The sequence below is a fragment of the Pituophis catenifer genome, unplaced genomic scaffold (assembly GCF_029215685.1).
Source record: "Pituophis catenifer annectens isolate HBS135680 unplaced genomic scaffold, rPitCat1.0.hap2 SCAF_2, whole genome shotgun sequence".
Lineage (NCBI taxonomy): Eukaryota > Metazoa > Chordata > Lepidosauria > Squamata > Colubridae > Pituophis > Pituophis catenifer.
In genome coordinates this window covers 122,460,459-122,487,065 of record NW_027256882.1, presented here as the reverse complement: position 1 = coordinate 122,487,065, position 26,607 = coordinate 122,460,459, and the positions used below count along the sequence as shown (strand labels likewise).

General features: G+C 38.9%; 1 protein-coding gene across 1 annotated transcript; it reads right to left on the bottom strand.

The window, feature by feature from the left end:
• Window positions 1–1,095: 1,095 nt before the first annotated feature.
• On the bottom strand, window positions 1,096–18,015 carry LOC139310265 (low affinity immunoglobulin epsilon Fc receptor-like). The gene is made up of 9 exons (XM_070934424.1): window positions 17,931–18,015; window positions 13,275–13,394; window positions 11,501–11,563; window positions 10,446–10,499; window positions 9,661–9,723; window positions 7,153–7,242; window positions 5,248–5,399; window positions 2,185–2,291; window positions 1,096–1,437 (listed from the first exon to the last, which is right to left on the bottom strand). Exons 1-9 carry the CDS (start codon window positions 18,013–18,015, stop codon window positions 1,299–1,301), a joined length of 873 nt encoding a protein of 290 aa, XP_070790525.1. The 3' UTR covers window positions 1,096–1,298.
• Between the last annotated feature and the right edge of the window lie 8,592 nt (window positions 18,016–26,607).

The window sequence follows — 26,607 nt, the reverse complement described above, 5'->3', positions numbered from 1 at the left end:
GCAAGAGATTCTTGGAGCTAAACTATATGAGCATTTAAACTTGCCGCTATTATAATTTTTCATGAGGCATATGCACAATGGAGTTCCAGGCCTGTCTTCATCATACAAGGTTGTCCATGTTCTTTTGGGTTAACACAACTGTTGAGTAAAGCCTGTTTCATTCATGCTCTGTTATGACTGTTAATGGCAGGAGTGATTTCAAAATATGCAAGGATGAGAAACAGTTGTGAGGCTGGAGCAACACAACTTCATTGAGTGCTTGTTAGAAGGAAGAGATTGGTGAAGAACAATTTTCTATTTAGCAAAGCTCCTTCACTGAGCTTGCAAACAGGACAGCAAACATTTCATCTTTAAAAAGAGAGTTTCTAGGACATTATGCACTGTACTCCAAAGGGACCTGGTCAAGGAGAAGAATTTGCAGTGAATTGAGGAATAGAGAATGCAAAAATACAGCCCAAATCAGTGTTTCATTTTTTCTTAAATTTTATTATTGTGTAGATTTGCACATTATAGATAAAAAAAGTTCTGTACCAATTTGAATCCGAAACTGCAGTCCTAATGCCTTCAACTTCTCAAGCATTTTCAGTATCATGAATTATTCTGTACCAAGTCCCCACCTCATGGCAGTGGCATCAGCCATGCTCTCCATGGTGTCCTACACTGCTTCGTCCTCCACCCCTTGCTTCGTTTGTCTTCATTCTTCACCACTTCTTCTATTTGCTCGCCACCGTAATGGAGCAGGATGATAAGAGATGGGCATTGCAGGCGGTGAGCGACCTCCGTTACGGCGGCGAGCAAGTGGCAAAGAATGAAGAGGAACGTAGCAAGACAGTGGGTGGTGGTGGAGGATGAAGCAAGGCAGGGGGTGTGGAGTTGCTCCACCTGGAGTAAAGATTAAAACCAAAAACACTGAAATTTTGTATTTGTTACAGAATACTATCATTGCCATCTATTGTCAAACCTGCTTCATTGATTTCATGCCATTCAAATGATAAAGCAATAGGCAGGCCTGAAGGTAAACTGATTAACTCTCATTCTCATTTAAGTGGATTTTGTGGATTATCGTTCATTTCTGAAATTTGATGTTCTATATAATAGATAGACCGGGGGATATTTCTTTTTCTAATATATTATGTACTATTTTATTTACTAAAATAGTTATGCTGTACCATATATTTATAGTTCTCAGTAAAACAAAATATAGCAAATCAATAAAAGACAATAAAAATAACAAAATTCAAAATAATACACAGGTGTTAGGAATGCTGAATGTTGAGTCTTGCTCTTATTGGCTACAATTAGCACTTCCAGGGCTTTTCACAAATCCAGCCATCCACACTTTTTCCACATTGACGATCTTCCCATTGGCCACCAGAACTCATCACTACACAGTCTTGCCCATGTCCACTATTATTAGGTTCTCCTGTCCGCCAGCGGCTGCAGTTAGAAATTCAAAGAATTATATAAATTGCAAAATTAATTAGTCAGCACTGATAAATTGCTGAACAAGCATCAAGAATCCAACAACTCAACCTAAGCTACCTATATTCTCCATTATTGCAGCAACATGTGGGCAGAAAATGCTTCAGAAAGCACAGAAGTGGGAGAGATAAAGGTACATGCAGGCACACTTCTACAAGAAGCAGCATTTTTTTTCTGCGTGTGCCTATGCAGCATGTCTTCGCTAACAGTGTAACACATGGGTCTCCAATAACCTTGCAGCAGGATAGAAACAGCAAAAGAAAGAGCCAGAAAATGGCCTATCTGATGATAGTGGATGACCCAGTAGACCGCATATATATATCAGCACATTATCAATGAATGAAACCAGCACAAAACAGGGCCCTGGTTGCATATTGGCAGTTCTAACCACCATCACAATCACCTGACAAAAACAAAGGAAAAACAAAACTGAAAATCAAAGTGCTGAAGGTCTGCCCGTAACAAGAAAAGATAAAACAATCAGAAAAGTTGTAAAATGGGGCAAAACTCACTTAACAAATTTCTCACTTAACAACATAAATTTTGGGCTCAATTGTGGTTGTGAGTTGAGGACTACCTGCAGTCAGATAAAAGTATGTTGAAAGAGGGAGGCTGATTGCCTAGTTTGAAAGTCTACTGTAGAAATTTCCTAGCATTTATAAACAAATGAGAAAAAAAGAGAAGATTTTAACAGAGACTTACGTAAATGATGGAGAATTATTGTCTACCCAAACAAAGTTGTTTTCATTGTTAATATCACTTAGACCAATCCAGAACGTCTTTTCATTTATATGTGACGTAAGAAAATCCTGAAATATAAGCCAGTTTAATTAGTTCAGCTATAATATACCACACGAAATAGGCCAATTGTTCTGTCTTATGAACTGTCCAATTGTTTTCCAAAACTGGTCAACCAGTTGTGCAAACCATATGCAGATCATCTGAATCTGAATGCACCTAGGAGTATAATTTTTTTTTTTTTTAATTTGATTTATATGCCGCCCTTCTCCGGAGACTCAGGGCGGCTTACAATGCGTTAAGCAATAGCCTTCATTCTTTTGTATATTTTATACAAAGTCAGCTTATTGCCCCCACAAACTGGGTCCTCATTTCACCTACCTTAGAAAGGATGGAAGGCTGAGTCAACCAGTTTTAATAATTTAAAACTGTCTATCCCTTTTGTTTGGGCACATATCAAGGGAGTGTGTTTTGAAAGAATGGATTTCGTGTTCTCTAAAACACATGTACCAATCACAACAGTGTTTCCTGTCATTTGGTGACATCAAGAAATGAGAAGAGCAGAGAAGCTGGAGAAGTTAACCAATAGTTGTGCTTAATATATCCTGTATACCTAAAATCAGGATATACATACGGTAGTCCTTGACTTACAACAATTTGTTTCAAATTGTTACAACAGCATTGAAAAAACATATCACCGTTTTTCACACTTATGACTGTTGAAGAATCCCCATGGTCATGTGACCAAAATTCAGATGCTTGGCAACTGGCATATATTTATGAAGGTTGCAGTGAGAGGGATCATGTGATCACCTATTGTGACGTTCTGACAAGCGAAGTGAATGGGGAAGCCAGATTCATTTAACAACCATGTTACTAACTTAACAATTGAGTGGTTCACTTAAAAACTGTGGCAAGAAAGATTGTAAGATCATGGAGCAAAACTCACTTAACACTATCTTGCCTAGCAACAGAAATGTTGGGCCCAGTTATGGTTGTAAGTCAAGGATTAGCTGTACTATCATTTGACAGCAAGCCTAAACACAGGATAAAGAAACAAGATAGTAATAATGGCAACAATAAATATGTATATGTCTAGTTTTTTAACTGGGTTGTGAGGAATAGCCCAAAATATGATCAGTTACCTCAGCTGAGAACCTTACACAGGGGTTTATAATGACTTGTGACTTGTTGTCCTATATCATTTACAACCAAATGCTTTCCAGTCATCTGGAGGCATATAAAAAGGATCGGCCACGTAAAGTAATTGGGGCACTGGAGAAATACCTCCTGTGATACTTTCTATTGTCATGTATGTAATAAAATAAATGTACACCGTATACTTTCTTTGCCTCTGCAAGGTTTGGAACTTCATAATTATAATTATTGGACACATTCCTTGTGTGTGTCCAATTACACTTGGCCAATAAAGAATTCTAATTCTGATTCTGATTCTGATTCTGATTCTGATTCTAATTCTGATTCTGATTCTGATTCTGATTCTGATTCTATTATTTGGTTAATTTCCATCCATTGTTTCTTGCCGTGCCTTTTGGTGCTTTGGAAAATAGATTGACCCACTCGTTTTTTAGGAACCTCTCAAATTTCCTAATAGTTAGAACAATTAATCAGTGGAACAACTTGTCCAGAAGTTGTAAATGCTCCAACACTGGAAGTTTTAAGCAGGGGATTGGGCTAGAAGACCTCCAAGCTCCCTTCCAACTCTGTTCTGTTCTGTTCTGTTCTGTTCTGTTCTGTTCTGTTCTATTCTATTCTATTCTATTCTATTCTATATAACAACATAGGAGTGTAGAGAAGAAAGAACTTAGAATTTAGAATAACTTTATCACTTTCAATGTACACTAATCGGCAAAGATTAAAATGAATTTTTGTTGTGTACAGCTCTTAAAGGGTCACCACCTGCAATATACACTACATAAACATGACTAAATAAATAAATAAATAAATACAAAAGTATGCATATACCCACATATATTATATGACAGAGAAACAACAGTCTAGTCCAGATGTATACATGTACATGGCAAGAAAAACAAATCTTGCAAGTTTACCAGATGGATGGCAAAGGGAACAAAGCTGTTACAGAATCTGGTAGTCATGCTAGAAATATTTTGAAACCTCCTCCCAATGGGGAAGAACAGAAACAGACCGTAAAGTGGGTGTGTGGGATCTCTAACAATGCTTTGCGCTCTAAGCACATGGCGTTTATAAACAGTATCCTGAATAACAGGAAATGAGCTTCCTATAATCTTCTCGGCTGTCCTTACCACTCTCTGTATGGACTTTCTATCTGAGGCACTGCTGTCACCAAACTAAACAGTGATGCAGTTTGTTAGAACACTCTCAATTGTGCCTCTGTAAAAAGTGGCCAGGACAGAAGGAGAAAGATGTGCTCTCCTCATCCGACGCAGGAAATGCAGAAAATGCAGATGAATTTGTGAATGGGGTTATCACCTTTCCCGGGAATTGCAAAAATGTATCCTCTAAAGGGGAGCTGCATATCATTTACCTTCATCACCAGCATATTAATATTGACTATGAGCAGAGATGGGAAGAGAGTTCAAGAGACCATTTTGTACCTTGCCCAGAGAAGCAGTTCAGGATATTTCCTCACAGACAAGCAAAGGGCCAGTAGCCAGTAGCTCAACAGCCTCTCTTATGATAGACTAAAACTAGCTCCCTCCCAGAGAAACAACAGGTCAAATGGAGCATATAGATATGGAATCCTGTTCCTGGACTGCACATCCCTCTCCACCATCTCTCTTTTCAGATGTGAAGGAGACATCTGACCCTTGTTCTCTACTGAAGCAGGTGGCCCCTGCAAGTTTTCCCCTTCTCCTTCTTCCTTCCCTCTAATAGCTTCATAATTAGAGCCAATATGGCACCACTGTTCAATTCTCGAGAGCTGAAGTTTCCTTCCCACAAACATGCTCTTCAAGTCAATGTGTGTGGTTTAAGTTTGAGAAGTGGGAAATGTTTGATTATTAAACAGGAGCAGCTTATTACCTGCTCAACCCAATCATCAATGATAACCAGTTTGCTTCCATTATCCTCGCATTTCTTCTCAGCTTGAGACCAGGCTTGACTCCCCATATTGAAATAGTAGCATTTTTCTCTGTTCAACAGCCAACCTTTTGGACATATCTGGCAGCCTGAAGCTATAAAACAGTTGTAGATATTTAAAGACAGATAATCACATATTCTAGAGTTGCTTTTAATCATTAAACCAATATTATTAATGCTTGTGATAATTTGATCCTGCCTAAACAGTCTATACAGTCTTGAAAATGAAGTCTAGGCCCAGGTCCTGACTGGCAAAAACTGCAAAACTGTATTTGCAGTTTTTTTTAAAAAAACTTAATGGCTTTCAGATGTTCTGCTCTGCAGATAATCCGACATGAGACCTCCTGGTTAAAATTGGCTCTAAGGAGGGGTGAAATGCTCTCGGTTCGGACTGGATCGCCCGATCCGGTAGCGATGGCGGTGGGTGATTCGGAGAACCAATAGCAGAAATCCCTGCCCCACCCTCATGCCCGGCTGAGCCGCGCGATCATCAGAGGCTTTTTTTTAACTTTTAAAAGCATTTTTTTCTACAAATGCTTTTAAAAGTAAAAAAAAAAAGCCTCTGATGATCGCGCGGCTCAGCAGGGATCGTCAGAGCTTTTTAAAAGCATTTTTTCTACAACCTCTTTGGCTGAAGAGGTTGTAAAAACAATGCTTTTAAAAGGCTCTGACGATCCCAGCTGAGTTGCCTGATCATCAGAGGCTTTTTTTTTCTTTTAAAAGCAAAAATAAATGCTTTTAAAAGAAAACAAAAGCCTCTGAATCAGGCAATTCAAATGGGATCGTCAGAGCCTTTTAAAAGCATTGTTTTTACAACCTCTTCAGCCAAAGAGGTTGTAGAAAAAATGCTTTTAAAATTAAAAAAAAAGTTGGCCATGCCCACCCAGTCACATTACCCCCCCACTAAAGCACACCCACAGAACCAGTAGTAACAAATTTTACATTTCAACACTGGCCCTATGGTTGTAGCTGCCATACTGGCCTCCCTGTTGCCCAACAATATCCCTACCCAAACTGCTACATTTTTTGATTGCCAGATGGCTTATAGCTCTTGGGACTTTGATCTGCCCCCAGATGGCATGAAGTGTGGGGTCAGTCCAAGAGTTCCTCACCACCAGGGCAATCCTGGGCTTGACCTAAGTCTCCAAGAGCCTAACATACACACTCAGCACTGTGCATTAGACGTGGTTTGTATCCCAGAGCAGTCGCAATCTGGGAATGGAAGATCTCACCACCAGTCCTTTGCCATAATCAGATCATTCTCTTATCACCTTTTTCATCTTATCAATGCTGCTGCCACAATGTGGCCAGGGGAAACTATCTTGGTCCACCACACTTGACTTGGGGATTCCAGGGTGGATTATTATTATTTTTTTTCCCCTTAGGTTCTATGGGTAGTTTGACTGAGGCCCTGATCAGAACCTGGAACCAAATATATTAATTTGTATCTATCCCATTTAAATCTCCAGAGAATATGCTTAATAATATATAGTACTATAACCAATGCTTTGAGGCATGTGGTAAAATTGGGCTACAGTTCAAAACTTGTAGCAGAACTTTCATTTGTACTTGTATTGTTTAATTCAAACGTCATCAGCCTAGTACCGTGTTTTCCCGAAAATAAGGCTCTGTCTTATATTTTTTTGAACCCTGAAATAAGCGCTTGGCCTTATTGCCATGCGCTCAAAAGCCCGATTGAGCTTATTATCAGGGGATGTCTTATTTGGGGGGAAACAGAGTATCAAACATAAGCTTTCCTCAACACAGCCTCAATTACAACAAGATTGAGTGCTTAACTCTGAAGGAGTAACATCTTATGAATCGACAGACAGAGGAATTGTATCTTACCATTAATCTGATAGACTGCATTGATTAAATCAATGACTGTCTTCGCATTTCCACCACTTTGAATCGTTATCGCTTTTATCTTTTCATTCACTAAAAGTACAAATTTACAGGAAAACAATTAAATGGAAATAAAACTTGATATATAACATTACTTTTCCCAATCTGTATTTTTCAGATACAGTATGTTGAAACTCCTATACCTATCATGTCCTATTGACAGAATCATTGAAGAGTTTCAGTTCCAAGACATCTGGTAGGCACTGGATTGGAGAAGGTTAGCCACTGATATACTGATACAGAGGAGAATTTGAAGAAAGAAATAATAAATTTCTAAATCAAACCCAGAGGCTACCGCTGCCCCTAATAAAGGAAGCACAACCTATCAGCGCCAAAACTCATTGTATTTACCAATTTGTTTGTAATTGCAGAGACAATTACATCGGCAGAACTGATAGGTGTTTGGCTTTCAGAATAAAGGAGCATCTTTTGAAATGGGTCCAAACAGCCTTGAGTAATCCAACAACAGCAGCAAATCATGGCCATAAAATGCCTTCTTTGGCCATTGCAAGACACTTACTAGCTACAGGTCACCAGGTGGATCAAAATTCTGCGCTTAAAATTGTACTGTGACGCAGGAACTCTCGTTCCCTGCGTTTTGCTGAGGCAGTTGCCATTAACTGTTTGAAGCTCCACTTGTGTGTGCAGAAATGGCTTTATGTCAATCTACGCCTCCCGTGGGCATAAGTCTTGCCATTGGTTACTTTCCTGCATACTTTATAGGCTTAATTAATGCTCTTGTTAGATCTTATATTTGAGGCTGATTTTAACTGTGTTATTGTAATGTAGGTCCTGATGAGTCAATATGAAATGCTTGCATCTACCTCTGTTTGTCTTTTCACACATACATATATAAAGGTCATATGGCATACTCAAGAAAAGATAAGTCTAAAACCATTTTTCCTGTCACTGAAATGTATGGCTGGAAGAATTTTCCATCTTCCATCTTTCCATGAATGCAAAGATGGATTTCTGGCAGAACTTGCTTTCACTATGGCTGGAAAATCATCTTGCCAAAACCATCTTGTCAAAATGAAGTCCGGAGTAGCTTCTGACCCAGCACCATCTTTGGGATCAGAAATCCAATAGCACACACATTCAAAATTGAATCACTGTCGTGATTCGAATCACACTATGTGAATCCAAAATAAATGTGTAATGAAAAATTAGAGTGACTGTCTCAACTCCCACTCCATAAATTTTAGCAATTATGCAAAACTAAGTAAGCTTATCATTCCTATTAAACATAAAGTTTTGGTTTATTTATTTTCAGTGAAAAAATTATAAATGTGCAAGGTTGTATCATTATTTGATATATAGATTAAAAATCATTTTTGAAATCATTTTTGCCCAACCCTAATGTGCATGAATTTGTTAGTTTTATTTAAGTGGAAGTTACAAAGATTCATTTCTTATGTTTGGAGATTATAGTACCACCAATTCTGAGAACTCCTGGTTTAGTTACTGAGTAATCTTATTGCTTTCCATACATTTCCTCTCATCAACACTGGGAAAGCATGCAAAATGGTTTTCATTTTATGTTTTCTTTCTTGCCATTTTCTACATGTAAAGATGTTTATATGCAGGCATGGAAAAAGGGAAAAATATCATTATTCTATCTGTTAAATTCACCTCTGCAGTATATGCTGTTGGTGATAATTCAGCCTTTGTCCATTGGGACTTTTCCAGCTGTGCTGAAACCAAAGTTGTTGGACTTTCAACCAATACAATACTGATACTCTAATTCCAATATATCTAGATGACATTTAACACTGAACAGTTTCTTGTTTATTCAGTTGCTAACTCTTTTATAACACATATTTAAGAAACCCAGAAAAATTAACATCCTTTGACCAATTTATTCCATCTTTCATGAGTGCTTTCCAATTATTTGTTTGTTTGTTTGTTTGTTTGTTTGTTTGTTTGTTTGTTTGTTTTCCATATTTACTTTCTTATTGGCCTGGAAAACTTATAAATTGCCAGGGGGGAAAAATCCTACTTTGCTGAAGATGCCATTAATTTCCTGGTCAATGATCAGAATATGACTCCTTACTTTTGGCCAAAATGCTTTTTTGAAAAGTGTTCCTTGTAAACATGTCTGAATAAATGAAATATTCACACAACTGCTTTCTAACACAAGAGGACAGGGAGAGGAATTGATGGACTGTTGATGCTGATGTGTCGTCCCCCCCCCCATGATCAATCACCCACTCCCTCACTTTAATATAGGACCATCCTTGATAGGGAAAGTTGTCAAAAGAATCCTTCATAAAGAAAAACAATAGAGATACAATGCACAGGATCTAGGAACTTAGACTGACTCAGTTTTCAATCTGGAACAATTCAAAGTAAATCTTATTAATGAAATTCCCTATTAGCAAGCTCATGTATCTGCCTTATCTTCCTTTCTCACTAGAATTAAGCCCATATCTGCCTATAAAGACCACTTACCATTCTTTTTCAGGTCATTGTGATCATTCTCCAGCTTTTTAAGGCTGTTATTTAGTACTGATTCTGGAAAAAGAAAAGACACAGTAAATTGCAATTGCTACTTTGGGAGAAAAGGCATTTTTAATACCTCTGTATTTCCCTACGCAGGAAGAAATAGGAGGTGCTACGGGATTAGGTTATAGTGGTTCGATTTAAAATTAAATGTCAAGACCACGGTGGAAACACACTCCTGTAATAAGCAACACAATTGTAAATTCTGCTTAAAATTCCCCAGAACAACAATGCAGATGTTTCTCTATGTCCCAAGTTTAAAAATATGAATGACTTTTTTTTCTCCCTCCCAGCAATCCTTGAAGAGTACTAGTCTCAGACCTGCTCCAATAAGCCAATTTCCTACTCTCCAGAAAAGAAACACCCCTCCCCCCCATCCTAAATGGGCAGGAACTCCCATTGACAAATTGCTTTATTAATTCATTCAATTGGACCATTAATCATTTTCTCCTAAGAGCAGATAATCAGCCAAGCATTCAATAGGATAAAGGAGACAAAAAAAGGGTTAAGATAGTGGTTATATGTCTTTGATTGTATGGTCATGGCACCATCTTGAATTGTTGATCCTCTCCCCCAGACACGGAACAAAATATGGTTGCCAGCAGCCAAAACAACATGTTGTGATAGTTGGGAGAACAAAAATAAACAACTCAAGAATGCTTGGCACAAGGAAGGAAAGAAGCAATGCAAAACATCAGTTGGGATATCAGACACAAGATGAAGCTAATGCATACCTTGAGCAGCATGGGTGGAATGGAACTGCTGCAACTGCTTGTCTGATTTGAGACCTAGAAAGACAGAATATTAGCCTGAGGGACCTAGTTCAAAGTCTAATGTTTTGCCAGCCAGATAATGTACAATATATGGATTGACTGGAAATTATAAGACAGCTATCCCATTTTAAACCTCTACATGGTCAGGTTTAGCTTCAGCAGCTTCAGGAATTTATAGACCCAACCTCACTCGAAAATTTTCCCAAAAGACCCAGACCTTTTTCTATAAAGATATTAAGTCCTTTGTAATAAGGGTAGTAATGATTTATCAAAACAAGAAACTGAATGCTTATGGGAGATTTTTTTTCTCAGTAAAGGCAATCGTATCTGGAGAGATCCTGGTTCAGGCCTAACAAACTTATGATAGTAGAATAGGATGGATATATAGAAAAGCTAGCCTATTCTAGAAATCTCAACATAAATTTACCGTTAGCTTGTTTAAGTAGTATGTGTATACACCTCAATGAATTCAGAATTGGAAATGTCCACTTTCCAGACTCATCAAAATGATGATCATTCGTCTCTGATCAATATATCTTACCAAGAAATAGGAAAATATATGAATGCTTTGTGAAATGCTGCATTTCAGTTGTATTCTAGTTACTATTATCACTATGAAACTTGGTTGGCTACCTTAAGATAGCCTTTGATAAGCCGAATATCATCCAGATCGCAATTTCTAGAATATGGGCTAGGGAATTCTCATTGTTGAAATCCATACATCTTGAAGGCTCTCCGGCTACAGAAGTCTACACTGCCTACAGCAAAGCAGATTGTATTATATTTTTTCATTGTTTTTCTGGAACTCAGTGATGAAATATAGGAAAAGACTGTCTATTTGCAACTTTCTCCTCTCATGTAAGTCTACTTTTGCAGTTACTTACAAAACATTTCTGCACACGTGAATGTGGCTGGTTAGCTATTTCAATTATTGTTCTTTTAAAAACTTATTTTTGTAATTGAGATAGAAATTACAATATATATAACTGTTTGGAACAACAATATGGAATTATTACCATTTTCAGTCAGCAAAGATTGATTCAAACGCAGCTCTTCTAGTTCCTTGGAAATCTTAGAATCTGAAGGAATAGGGAGACTGAATTCAGACATTGCATCAAACCATGGTTTCCTGGATGAACCATAACTGTCCAGATTAGTACAACAATTATATGCTAAACCACAAATCATCCTTTACAATTTACAGTAGCTGGATATGCACTACTTAGTGAGCCAAACCAATTACATTGCAATTTATGTGAAATGTTTAACCTGGCCAAGACTAGGCAATTTGAAATGAATTAGTTTGATTTTCACTGAGAGAGATAGACAGCCTCATTAGCATGGACAGCAGTAGATTGTGGCTTCCTAGGAAAGTTAAAGAGGAATGATCTCCAGCCTATAACAGAAAATAATATAAGTTTCTGACATGTTTCAAATGGTTGTCCTCTGAAGGGATAAATCTGTACTGCTTATTATCAGTCCACTGTCTTATATAAAGATTGTTATAATAAAAAGGCATAATTATTGACCAAATTTTTCCAGTTCAAGTACTGGTATTTCTTAGTCTGTATTTCAGATTTTCATTGTCTTGCTAGCATGGAGGTGATAATTCCTTCTACAATTAGGAGGAACAAGAGGTAAAGATGAAGGGGTGACAAACAAAAGAGAATCTGAGCAACACTTAAAAAGAATCTGAAGTGCCAATGAATAAGATGCATCTGTGGAGGAAGACACAAGGCTCACTAAGAAAAGGACAATGTTTTCATTTAATATAACTTTTATTCAACTTTACTAATTAAAAAGAGTAGCCGATAGTATCTCTAACTAATAGCTAGCTATGGAGTGAAGTCAGTAGTGGGTTTCAATTTAGTTTGCTACTGGTTCGATTGTGCGCGCGTGCATGCTTGCATGTGTGCACTTGCATGTGCGCAACACTTCTGCACATGCGCAGAAGCATCTGGGCGGGTAGACGGAGCCTCCCCCCACCGCCGCTACCAGTTTGCCCAATCCAGGGTGAACCGGTAGCAACCCACCACTGAGTGAAGTGTTTTACAATCTGTAGAGAAAAATGTGAGAAGGGATGATGATTGGCCACCAGGTATGAAGTTCTAAATAAAGGCTTTCATGTGAAGTGTTCAACTTGGGAATCACGTGACAGGAAAAGAATGTCCATAACCAAGAGGCTGTATTGGGACCTGAGCAAAACCCCCACATTATTTCCTACAATATTTTTTTTTCTCAATCAGAACATTGAGCTCAGTAATGACAAAAAGCAAATATTCATCCTCCTATTCCCAAACTTCATCAAACACAAAATAAATTGCATTAGAAGCGAGGTATTTTGTTGGGCTCCATCCAACCAATTCCAGCTAGCATGGCCAATAACCAGAGATGATGGCAATTACTGATAGTATCTGTGCAAATATTTCAGTGACAAAATAGCTTCATCTTGTATAAAACTGAGTAATAGTTTTAGTCAATATATTTAGTGAGTTGACTCTCTAAAAATAAATTATTTTCAAATGCACATATAATTGAAAACATAACTGGGATACTTTGTTTCTGATCTAGAATTTTTTTTAATACAGGCATCTCTCACCTCCCAAAATTCCCCAAGCTGGAGGGGAATTGTGGAAAATGCAGACTTAACAAATCTGAAGGGAAATACTATGAGGTTGATCTTCCTTACTTATTTGTAAGGCACCCTATTCTCTTTCTTTCTCTTCACATCCAAGATCTGCTATTTTAGAATGGAGATAGATGAACCAGCTTTTGACTCGGAAGACATACATTTTGATGCCATTACAGCAACAATGATGATCCACAGCAAAAATGATACAATGGTCACAAGAGAAATGATTGGCAGGGATACTCCTGAACCACCTCGGCAGCTTTGTGGCAGGAAATTACCTGTGGACAAAAAGCATATGTTTTGTGAAACCTACAGTGGTAAAACTAGGATAAGAATTTAATTATTAATACTATAGAACAGGGGTGTCAAACTCGTGTTGTCACTGCATCATCATGTGATGTATCACGACTTTCTCCCTTCACTAAACCGGGTGTGGGCGTGGCCAGTGCGTGATGCATCCAGCCCATGGAAGCAGCATTTGACAGCGGTATAGAAGAGAAACTCCACAAAGTTTCACACACACTAGCTAAAATCCCATTCATTCTAGAATAATATTTATATTTGCTTTTCTCTATAGAAGCAAAACATGGTTTTATATAGCTGGTTTCCTACATGATATAAACTTTTATAATCATTAGGCTCTTTCTTCATCATGTATATGAAATGGACTATGGCAGAGATGAGAATGTGCACAGGGAAAAACTGCCTTTGAAATGAAACACAATACATCAGAGTAAATGTTCTTAAACAACTGCACAATAAGAAAATTACTATTTCTCCACAGCTTACTACAGCATTAGTGACTCATCAATTTGAATGGACCAAATGGCTAACACTGTATTTCCTGGTAATCCTCTAAGGCAAAAAGTCAATATAATAATGTCCACTGTTGTCCCAGACAAGTTCTTTTGATGCTTGCTCTCTCTCTCTCTCTCTCTCTCTCTCTCTCTCTCTCTCTCTCTCTCTCTCTTTCTCTCTCTCGACCAGAGGTGTCAAACTCAATTTCATTGAGGGCCACATCAGGGTTGTATATGACTTCAGGGGGCTGGGATGGGCATGGCCAGCTCAATGTCACTCGTGTCGGGGTTGCCTATGGCGGCCTGAGCGCTCTGCCAGTGAAAACCGGCTCCTGAGCTCTGTTTTCAGCTGCAACGGCCTCATACAACCCTCTGCCAGTGAAAACCGAGCTTGGGAGGGCTGCATGGCTCTGTTTTCGCCTGTGACAGCCTCCTGCAACCCTCTGTCAGCAAAAATAGAACTGGGGGGAGGCCGCACGCAGCCCACCTGATCTCCATTTTCACTGGCAGAGCGACCGCAGGCCCATCCTTCACTGTTTCCAGGTCGGCCCTGCGGGCCAGACCTAAGCACCCCACGGGCTGGATCCGGCTCCTGGGCCTTGAGTTTGACATCCCTGCTCTAGACAGACAGTCCATTCTTTGTGTTTTCAAATAGAATAATTTATTCTATCAATAACTGCTATGATAATATTGATGGGAGTATGACTGTTGATAAGAGTGATGACAGCCCTCTCATTGTTATAAATATTTCTAGCCTGTTCATCCACAAATTTCATTTCCCAGGCTTCTGTGCAGAAGGAGAAAGAGAGATTCTAAACAGAATCAGAAATAATTTACTCCATCAATAACTGCTATGGTAAGTTGCTTTATTTCAAAATACTGTATGGTATTGAATGGGAAGTCAGCTACAGTATGATTTTTTTCAAAATCTTTATCTGCAGTGAACAACAGTATTTTGCATTCTGTATTTATTTCAGCTCATGTCATTTAGGTACATTCAATTGCCCTCTGAATGTCTATGGAGATTCTCCATCATCAAGATTATGGTTGTCCCAAAGGTGCTTTTTCCAAAAGGCAACTGGACTTTCTTGGTTTATTTTTTTCTTTAAAAATGTTTCATTTCTCATCCAAGAAGTTTGGATGTTCCAAGCAAAATGTTTTCAAAGAAAAAAAACAAGAAAGTCCAGTTGCCTTTTGGAAAAAGCATCTTTAGGTGACCCTCTGAATCTTAGAGATCATTTCTGTGTTACAAAGGAGTATTGCCATGCTTTCTGTCTTGCGCTCATAGTCTCTCTTTCTTCACAGAACCCTGAGAAATGAAATTCGGAGGCAAGCAGGCTAGGAGTGTTTATGTTATAACAATAATCTGTCAGCTCCCATCACCTGACACACTCTCACCAATATTACTTAAAGTATTGATTACAAGAAGTTATGAATGTCTGCTAAGAAAGTGCTAGTTTTCCCTTGAATCTTTTAAAAGCAACATCATTTGTATTGCATACCTCTGGACATTAAATTTTGAATATATTTTTAGCTACAGCTGTTATAGAATAGAATAGAATAACAGAGTTGGAAGGAACCTTGGAGGTCTTCTAGTCCAACCCCCTGCTTAGGCAGGAAACCCTACACCACTTCAGACAAATGGTTATCCAACATCTTCTTAAAAATTTCCAGTGTTGGAGCATTCCACAACTTCTGGAGGCGATTTGTTCCACTGATTAATAGTTAGAAATGCCTGAAGTATTTTTAAAAAATCAGCCTATGTACCAAACCATTATCTGTGAGGTAAAATAGGCAAGGAAAAGATTAATTCTTTGATCTCTCAAGTACCATATTAGGCTCTTTTCTTCATCTGATCTATGTAACTTTAGAGGGAAATGATGATATCTACTTTCAGCTGAGTAACACAGAGAAGATTTCTGACCTGCTTCTCAATAAGAAAGCAGTAAGATAATATCTAGGATGCCATTTTTTTAACCTCATCAGTTCCTAGAATGCTTTGGGGGAAACCTGTTATAGCTAAACCGTTTTAAACTTGATGAGAAGTCTTAAAGTACATGAAGTAGATCCGGTCATCTTAGTTCCAGAACACATGTGAATGCCTTGTGTTCTTATGAATCTTGCTGATCCAGCAAAAGAGATTATGACCAATTGATCACAGGCTGATGAAAGCAGGAAGCAGCTATCTTTGGTATGACCCAGAGAAAGGGAACAAACTGATTGTCTTCTGAAACATTGCACAACAAGGATCATACTGTTTCAGGCTCAAGATGCTTTCTGTTGTGAAACAGAAGTACATAGAAAGCTGCCTTAGGATGTGGCCAGACTATTTGAACTGAGATTACTTTGATCCACCTTACCAGTGCAGAGTTCAGAAGTAGCACATTAAAAAAGGAAAAAGGCTCATTAGCTCATTCTTTGGCCAGTTAACTTCTGTGGATATGATAATTGATATTCTCTAAGGAAACTCAGCTACATGTTTCCTACAGAATACTGACCTAGTTAGTAAACAAACCATGGCTGTTTAACCATGGTTAATTGAAGGAAATACAACCATGTGGGTTTGCATGTGATGAGGTTCACATTATTTATGCCTAGTTTATAAAGATAAACTTAGAAACCTTATTTCATAGAATTGCTGAACTATAAGAGTCACTTGGGGTCATCAACTCAGTACAAGAATAGAAATTAAACCATCCCAGAGAGATGGTTGCCTAACTTATGCTTGGCAACATCTAATGATGTTAGATTTGGTTTGATTGCTATCTCCTTGCTGTTAGAAATGCAGATCAAAAATTGGAACATAAATTTAAAGAGATTGGCTTTGTTTTCAGGTTCAGGTTAGGATTATAGGCCTTTCATCAGGTCAGATCATTGACCCATCTACCTCAGTGTTAGCTAGAGTTGACTGACTGTTGATTCTCTCAGGGCTCAAGACAGAGGATCCTCCCCGCATATCTTAGAACAGGGATCCCCAAACCCAACCCCTGATCAATGGACCAGCATCGGGCCACAGCATGCCAGAAACCAGGCTGCACAAACAAGCGAAGCCCCATCCGCGGGATGCAGGCAGCATGCAAAACCATGCCCCTTCTGGTCCACAGAAAAACATTTCGTCACAGAACTTTTTTTCTTTTTTACTTTGATTTATATGCCGCCCTCTCCGGAGACTCAGGGCGGTTTACAATGTGTTAAGCAATAGCCTTCATACTTTTGTATATTTATACAAAGTCAGCTTATTGCCCCCACAAACTGGGTCCTCAATTTACCCACTTTAGAAAGGATGGAAGGCTGAGTCGACCTTGAGCCTGGTGAGAATTGAACTCGCAGTAATTGCAGGCAGCTGGATGTTAAAATGCTGCCTTAGGAGGCATTAGCCTCCTACGCCACTCAGGTTCCTACGTCACTTGTCCCTGGTTTCCAAAAGATTGGGGGCCACTGCCTTAGAAGACCATTAAATAAAGAGTTTTCTGGTATGCAAAAACCTTGTGATCCTCCACTGAGTTACAGCAGCTTATATGATGAACTATCCCTCCGTATCAGCAAAGAACAGTTACTCTCAGTAAGCATGTACCTCAAGCAGCTAGAATTCTTCCCTCATCCCTTTAATTTGCTAGATGAATGGAATGTTTAAATGTTTGGAAATAAGTGAAAATGGAAAGAATATTCTTGTTCTTCTCAGATACCCATTCATTTCCCATAAAATGTGCCTTTGCAATTTTTTTCCAGTTTATAGTCCAATTTCGCACAAATCCAATCATTAGCAAGTCCCATCATGGTGAGTGAGGCTTATTGTCAGACACCATAAGTATAAGAATTCATATTATTGAAGAAGTTGTGGTCTTCTACCAAACTGGCAATCATTTTCATGAATAAGTTCTTAAACAGCTGGCAGGAGTTTGTGCTGCCGTTCTAAGCTCCTCTCCATTTCGGCTCTGAAAACAGCTGTTTTTCCGGAAACCCTCCCCCCACGGGCACAAGTCAAAATTTCTGAATCCAGATAGAGGTGGCACTTACCTGCTGTTTCAAATATCTTGCTTGGCTGCTTCCCCTGTTCCTCGGGTTCCTCGCATCTCTTATAGATACCCTGTGGTGATGACATTTTTCTCAGTCTTTGGAAGCTGTGGGACTTTCGGCTATTTATTATAGTCTAAAGTTCTCCCAAACTTTTTCTGAGGAAAGGAAATGAGCATGAGCAGTCACTCTTCCTCTTTTCAGCTCAGAACTTCCACGAAGTTCGTAAAACCTTCCTCTGAAAATCTGTATATCATCCTAATATACTGGTTAACACGGCCTCCTAAGGGCTACGTTGGAATATGATGTCTAGTACTGCTTCCGTACTAAAGTGTCTACTTTGTGCATGTCAGAATGAGTTCACAGATCTGGGCATCTTTCAAATCAACTGCCAATATTGATTGGAAAACCCAGTGCTATGCAGTATCAGACTTTTCCTGGAATCATGGACTCCTCCACATAGCAGCATTAAAATGCTTTTCTGCTGCACAGGAGCCAGGTAGAAAATATGCCAACATAAAAATATGCCTGGATTTCTGCCTTGGCAATGAAGCAGAATATGGATTCTGTTCACAGGAGACATGAGGAGCGGGAAAAGCTTCTTTTAGTGATAGGCACCAGTAGCAGAAGGTCTGTGGAACTTCTTTTGTTTTCCAGTCACATGGAGTGGAGTTTCCATTCTTTGGAATTAATACAGATGATCAGAGTTGGAAGGGACCTTGTAGGTCATCTAGTCCAACCCGCCTGCCCAAGCAGGAGACCCTACACCATTTCTGACAAATGGCAGTCCGCTCTCTTCTTGAAAGCTTCCCGTGATGAAGCTCCCACAAGAAGATAAATGCCCTTGCCAGGATTTATCAATGCGTCTGTTTGATCCGGCCACTGACCAAAATAAGAATGATCCATCTATACTATAGAGAAGGGGAGAAGAGGATGAGAACAACAAACAGCAAAATAATATACTGGGAAGGGACCTTGGACGTCATCTAGTCCAACCCCTCTAATTGAGAAGACTGATACCAAAGGAGCTGTTCTCCCCTGCTTCATCTCCACATACTTCTTGGGACAGAGAAGTACAGGTAGTCCTTGTTTAGCGACCACAATTGGGGCTGGCAACTCTGTCACTAAGTGAAGCATTCACTAACAGGGAAATCAGATGACTGTGATTGTGATTTTTTTTCCCTATTCCCCTGCTCTTTGGAATGCTCACTGCAATGATGCTGGGATAATTGGCCAGAAGAGATTTAATGTTTATATCTATATTCATTGGACAGGAAGAGATTACAAGAGAGTAAGCAGGCACACATTGGGGAACATTGTGGAGTGTGCTAGTGGTTGCCAATGTCGGCACATTGCTTTCAGTGTGTGTACCCCATTGTGTGCCTGCTTGCTCTCTTGTAATCCTTTCCTCTCCAATCTCTCTGCTCTGGGGGGGTCGACGCAGAAAAACAATCGTCAGGAACAGGACACCATGTACTGACAGTGATCATGTGACTGAGGGACAGCACTGTTGTAACTTCAAACAGTTGCTGAACAAAACAGTAAGCAAGGACTACCTGTAGAGAAGAACAGCTCCTTCAGTGACACATCTCCTGGCATCAAGAATAATAAATCTCCATCCATTCTTTACTAGAAAGAAATGGTGGCTGACCACTCAATTCCTGCCATTCCTATATAGTAAAGCATAGAAGGAAGTGAATCTTCTTGGTGCTAAGAGGACTGCAAGCCACTTCCCCAATTTTCCCTCCCAGTCCCTGCTTCTCTTGCTTGCACCCAAAGAAAATGACAGACCAAATTTGAGAAGTAGAGCAGACAAATAGAAGCTGTCACTGTGTTGACATTGATAAGTTTAAAGCAGTATTGTCTATTTACATCCTCTACATATGATAGTTGGAACGTCTCCATTCGATAGTTAGCAAGCAATGCAGAAGAGCTCCGACACACAGTCATGCCATGTCCCCGAGAGAATTTCAGAAATCATGTTGTAGAGATTGGAAGCAGAATCATACCTGTCTCCTGGAGTGATTTGGCTACACATGACTTACTGTTTGTTGAATAAGAAAGATTCGCTCACTGTACAAACAGCAGAGACCCAAATAAGCATACATTTGTTGTCTATGCACATACTATATTCTATGCTTACAGGGCATAATTCAACTTTTCATGTATGTGGAGAAAAGCAGTGGGAAAGCCTCTTCCCAAGGCTTACCTAATATGTGCTTTGAATGCAAGGAGGATAACCTGTCAAAGTAGCTAGTTCTGCTGAAGAAGTTCCTTGGCCTTCTTTTGCTTCACCAGAGAAATAAGCTGGACAATAATTGGAGAAAGCCATGTTGTGCTGCAGGCTGGAGGAGCAGATGGATGGACAGATAGACCAATCTATTTCTTTTATAGGCTTACAATCAGAGACAAAAGAGATTAAAAATTCTAACGAATATCGGCAACAGAAAGTGTCATTCCTTCCATGCCATCAAGATCTTCCAACATGTGAGTCATGGCTGTTGGGGGAGAATTTCAGAAGAAAGAGGTTGTGAAACTAATGAGACCAAGTTCGTTTTTGGTTGAATTCATCCCTCTGACATTTCTCGAGAAACAGCATTCCTTATAATTATGTAACTACTAATGGAACACTTCTCCCTCTTTGCTTTCTACTTCTTGACTGGACTACATGAGTCATAATAACTCAAAGAAAATGGTTTGATAAACTTCATACAGCTAATTTTTCTATAAAAAGGGGGTGCTTAACTCTTTCCCATCTTCTTGATATCTATCATAAATTATCCTTCTTGCCAACACTTTTTCATCCTAGAACTTTCCTGATGTGTGCAGTATGTAAGACTTTACAAGGAGAAATGAGCTGAATGGAATAGATGAGCTAGGGAGCTGAAACGTCATATAGTAGCATCTTTTCCCTTTCTTTTCTCATTCTAATGCCCTTATTTTTTGGAGATCCTTCTCATCTGAAGTGAGATGTGTGCATCTGAGGAGAAGGCCTCTGAATCCTGTCAGTAATCTCGGAAAATACTCTTAATAAGGTAGGCAGAAGTGGATTTCTATCTAGGAATCACTGATAGGAAATTCTGGGCATTACATATAATACTTTTGTTAAAGCCCACTTGTTAACTTTTCAGCCTGTTTTTTTGGTCTTGCTTAAAATAACATTGATATTGGCAATTCACCTTCATTCTTACAAACTAATCTGACTTCATTTCTTCCACTCCTACCTCATACAGCAACAAACAACCATTCTTAGATCTATTGGGGAAAATGCCTCATTGCAAAACTACCAACATATTAGTGATGGTATATTATTTGTTGTTCACAACAATGGGTATTTCTAGCACTTGATTATCCAATCATGTGGCAAGGACTTGAATCCTTTCTTGTGATTAAAGCAAGTTACCTTCAAGTTGATCTTGCCTTGAAGTTTTTTACAACCAACTTGCCAGTTAGGAGCTGATGTTTTGTTCTTTTGGTGTTTGGGCAGTTTCCTTTCTGCTCAGGTGGAAACAGCTTATTTTTAACTCGATGCTGTTGGATTACATCAGCTACCACACCAGTTATAAGTTTGAAAGTTCTTGATAAGCAGGTAATTGGCTTGTAATTACCTGGTGCTTCCTCTTTTGTTGGATCTTTCATTATCAGGTAGGTTTTGCCAGATGTTAACCAATCTTCAATTTTACCTCTTTACACTAAGTTGTTAAACTGCTTGGCAACAAATGGGTGTAGACCAGTCAGATGTTTCAACTAAAAACTGAGCAGTTCATTTTCACCTGGTGCTGACCAATTATTGATCTTTCTTGTCTTTTTCTCTACCATTTCAGCTTCTGTTTTGTTCTTACCTACCTCCTTTACAGGGGTGGGTTCTACTTACCTTTACTACCGCTTCGCAACGGGATTGCACATGTGCGCTCGCTTCGCTCCGTGTGTGCCTTGCTTCTGCGCATGCGCAGATCGCTTCTCATGACATCAGGGTCAGTGGGCGGAGCCTCACGCTGGTTTTACTACCGGTTCTATAGAACCGGTCTGAACCAGGGGCAATCCACCACTGCTCCTTTAGCCAGGCTCTATTCTTCTTATTGAATTTATTTGGGTTGTCCCAGAACTACACTATTTACTCTTTATCAGGTGTTGACTGGTTCAAAGCAATCTTTCCACTGATGGATTGGAAGCTTCAAATGGAGATTATTCTTTTTTTAAATAGAGCTTTTATGCGTCTCCCTCAGCCTAGCCCATGCACATTTGTTTTATTTAGAATTCAGGAGTACTTAAGAGGATGGCATCACCAAATTATTAAATAAATTATTAGCATGAATCTCTTCCCTGCAAAATCTGCCTTTTCTGTGTCTTCCAGAACTTTCAATTCTACATCACTAGCAGTCACTCCCCATAAACTTTTAAAAAATGGCCTGGATTTGAAGCAGCAGTCCTGATTTATTGGGTCACTTCTGTGGGATAAGTGGTTTCTGGGGACCTGTGGACTCCTTTTCCACCTCTGAGGATAGCCTTCTGAAAGAGCTGCAGCCACAACTGATTGTAGCCTCAACAACAGCTGTTGTCCCAGTATTACCACACACCTGTCTACAAAAAGGAAGCAAAAGAAAAGGAGATCTGATGACTTCCTGGAGAAATGAAACCCAGAGAACTTGAGAGCTCTATTTTAATCCATTCAGAATTTCTCTCCTTCTCAAGTCTATAACCAGAAGCCATGTATGACAACACAATAAGCAAGGAAGCAGATCTTCCATGCAAGGTTTGGCGTCCTCTTCCTGCTGAGCCTGCAGAGCAGAGTGGGCTCAGCAATGAAGGTAATTGAGTGAAAACCTGGCCGAGGAGGAGGGAGGATGTGATGTGGCATACTTCATAATGTACATAATGGGCTTCACTGGCTGTAATGTTGGTTTGTAGACTGCTATCTATATGGAAAATGTATCTAAAGCAGGATGGAAAGATACGAACATGGGATCTGATTTGATCATCAGATCCAGGAGGGAAATGAAAGGCTGAATGGAAATCTGGGATGAGACCACAAGCTACTTGGAATGGTCAGAGAAAAGGACAAGATTCCTGTACTTGTAAAAGTTATGCAAAGAAAAATTTGCTCTAGAACCACAAGCTATTCTTGTTCAAGTTTCTTCATATTTATTGCTTATTAAGAATGTAGAGCCTTATTCTCCAATGTATCTTTTCTACAAATATCTCCATTGAAGATTCACTAATTGTTTTTTATAACAGGACCATTCCCTGTGCTGAGTTGTGGTCTACCAACCCATCCTTGAGTTGGCGGGAAAACTATATTGACAAAAATGTGCTGCCCTTATTGTCTGTATTGCATCTACTGTATTTTGATTCAGTGCCAAATAGTGCTTTCCTCATCGTGCACCTATAGCATAAAACAGGAGGCATTACTTAAAACAGTTGATTCCTTTGCATTGGCTTCCCTTCTAACATCTCAGTTGGTAGCAAAATATTGATCATGAGAGTGATATGGGAACATTCAAATTCAGCAAATATGAGTTCCTGTGCCTTTTCTCTTGATAGACTAAGTGCTGAGAAGTGAATGAGATCAGACATGCAACCACACAAACCCTCACACAGTGATGCAGAAGCTGACTTGGCTATTTCCAGGAATGAGAAGATGGTAAAACAGTGGAGTGCCATTAATTTTTCTTGTCTGATCAAACTCCCCCCCCCTCAAAAAAAGGAAGATGCTCAGTTTCTAGAGGAAGCCAAATGTATATTGTAAGGATGAGCAAGAACTAAGTCAGAAATTTACTGTGTTACTTGAGCAATACAAAGTTAAAGAATAGCATGCATCTAGAATGTTGTGCACCTTGTGCACAATCCTTGTGCAAAAATTTTCATAATCCTGAGGTTAACTTATTCCATTCACTTTGGAACAGATTATGATAACTGCAGCATAGAAAGTAACTACGACAGTATCTCGCTACCTTGTGAAAGGAAGATACCAGCTAAACCATTGGATCCTGATACAAAAGCTGTTACCGGTATGATATCCATATTACTAATACTAAATCTGTTTCAATTTCACTCAGAGCCTTTCCTTCTGAGGAGTCTTCAACAGAAATTAGCCTCAGCTTTGGCAATAGAAAGAACTGTCTTCACTCTCTTTGATATTTTGTTTTAGGTTGGCACATATTTTGCAGAACAGAAATAGTAGTGTAAGGATGCTTAAATTGTAATTTGGATACCAATATCATGAACTCGGGAAGTAAAATTGGAATTGCCAATGAAGATAAGCTCACAGTTATTTTTCCCATTCATTGCTTTCCAGTTTTTTATTATTTTACAAATGCAGAAAGTTGGGTGGGAGGGGTGTCAATCTGAAAATATATCAATTTCCATGCACATTCGTCCTTGCAAAGCACATTTTCTAGAGTTTCTAGAAAATGTTATTTCAAGCTATTTCTTCCTATTATATTGTGCATACGTTATGTTCCTTTAAAACATAGGTTTTGTTTGCTGCTTTTAAATGTTCACATTTTGTGTGCACGTTGCATTTTGTATTTTGTGAGCTACAATTGCACTTCAACATTCTGAAAAGTAAATTGTGGTATACAAGTTTTCAATTTACAGTATATATACACTGTGTGTTTGAAAAATGCTTAGTGTCATATTCCATTTCTCTAAAATGGAAAGTAAACACTTTATTGCTTGAGATTTGGTGCCCTTTCTGGTGACTATTCACATGGAAGGAAGAAACAATATTTGCAGAGAAAGTTGTTTCTGCAAGAGATTTTCTACACCTCTTACAGGAGCAGCCTTTTTCAATTCACGCAATATTTTCAGTTCAAACAATCTTTTTCAATTTACTACAGAATGTTCTAAAAACAGGCAGTCTGCCCAAGAGAAGTATCGTTCTATATCTAGCCTGATGTATTATCCTGCACTTTACCAAATGAAGGGTTGTTTTTTCCTTTCAAAATCTGTTAACCTGTTCACACTATTATAACCAGTGGTGGGATTCAATATTTTTAACAACCGGTTCTGTGGGCGTGGCTTAGTTGGGGGTATGGCTTGGTGGTCATGTGACCGGGTGGGCGTGGCTAGCTGGTCATGTGACCGGGTGGGCGTGGCTATGTGCATAGGGACTACTCAGAGGGCTGAAAAAAGTCATTTCTGACTGGTCCTCGCACTTATGACCATCCTCACATTTATGCCCACTGCGGCATTCTTAACAACCGTGTCAGTCATTTCACCACTACTTCTCTTCACCATGGTGACAAGATAGGGTGTAAAATGTAAAATGTGAGGACAGTCGTAAGTTCAAGGACTGGTCAAAAGTGCGAGGACCGGTCAAAAATAACTTTTTCAGCCTTCTGACTAGTCCGTATGCACATAGGGACTATTCAGAGGGCTGAAAAAAGTCATTTCTGACTGGTCCTCACATTTTTGATTGGTCCTCACACTTATGACCTTCCTCACATTTATTTAACCATTTCTGCTTTCAACACAATATACAATTAATAGTATCTCAATTATTACAATTCCCTATTTAAATAGAGCTTTTTTTCTTTTGTGTTTTAAAATCTTGAACTCTCCTCTTTTTCCCTAAAGAGGAACTATAGATTCAGAAACGGAATTGGTTAAGGATTGTATGATAAAATGGGCACAAAACTTTCAGGAACCAGTGATGATGGAAACATGGGAAAAGATTTGGGTCAGAAATGTTAAATTTACGCAAGCACAAAATTTGAGAGAGAATTTTTATAAAATGTTTTAGAGATGGCACTTAGATCCTAAAAAATGATCATGTATGCAATTTGCAAGCTAAATGTTGGAGATGTGAATGTAATGATGCAACCTATTATCATATATGGTGGACCTGTAAGAAAATCAAGGCATTTTGGATAAAAATTTGGTGGGTGATGCAGAATATTCTGAAAAGAAGATTGAAATTTACTCCTCAATTGTTCCTATTGGGTATAACTACGGACTGTACAGTATCAGAGACTAAATTGATTTTGAATTTAATATCAGCAGCTAGGCTGTTGGTAGCGCAATATTGGAAGAAGGACTCTTTGCCTACTATTGAAGAGTGGATACTGAAAGTAACGAACCTAGCAGAAATGGCGAAAATCTCAGCGTACTTGAAGGACTATACACAAGAAAGATACGTATCGGAATGGAGAAGATGGATTGATTATATTCAAAATAAGTATCAGACAAGAAAATATCAAATAGCTTATGAATGAACGTTAAGTATTAGAAGTATTATGTTATCTATAGTGGAGTTAAGGTTTCAGGGGGGGAGTTAGTAGTCTGAGGATAAGTAGGTCAATCTAGTTTATGATTGTTAAATGAAATACCTTGTATTTTGCTCTGGGAAGTCTGGGGGGGAGGGTGGGATGAGGGGAGGGAAAGGGTGGGGGGAACATGGGGGGAAGAAAATTCTCGTTTTTTTTGTAAAACTTTTCAATTAAAAAAAAAAGAAATAAATAATCAGGCACGGGAAGGGTTTGGAGGAATATATGGGGGAAATTATTTGGTTGACTCAGCCTTCCAACTTTCCAAGATCAGTAAAACGAGGACCCAGATTGCTGGAGGCAATATGGTGCCTCTATAAACTGCTTAGAGAGGGCTGTAAAGCACTATGAAGCAGTATATAAAAATCTAAATGCTATTGCTACTTTTGTTTTGTTTTTTTGTTTTGTTTTTG

Excerpts from the sequence above, each read along its gene's own strand:
- LOC139310265 (XM_070934424.1), bottom strand. The coding sequence starts at position 18,015 with ATGTCATCACCACAGGGTATCTATAAGAGATGCGAGGAACCCGAGGAA. Across the intron at positions 13,395-17,930 it reads CAAGATATTTGAAACAGCAG|GTAATTTCCTGCCACAAAGC; the intron begins GTAAGTGCCACC and ends TTTTGTCCACAG. Across the intron at positions 1,438-2,184 it reads AATAATTCTCCATCATTTAC|CCGCTGGCGGACAGGAGAAC; the intron begins GTAAGTCTCTGT and ends TTCTAACTGCAG.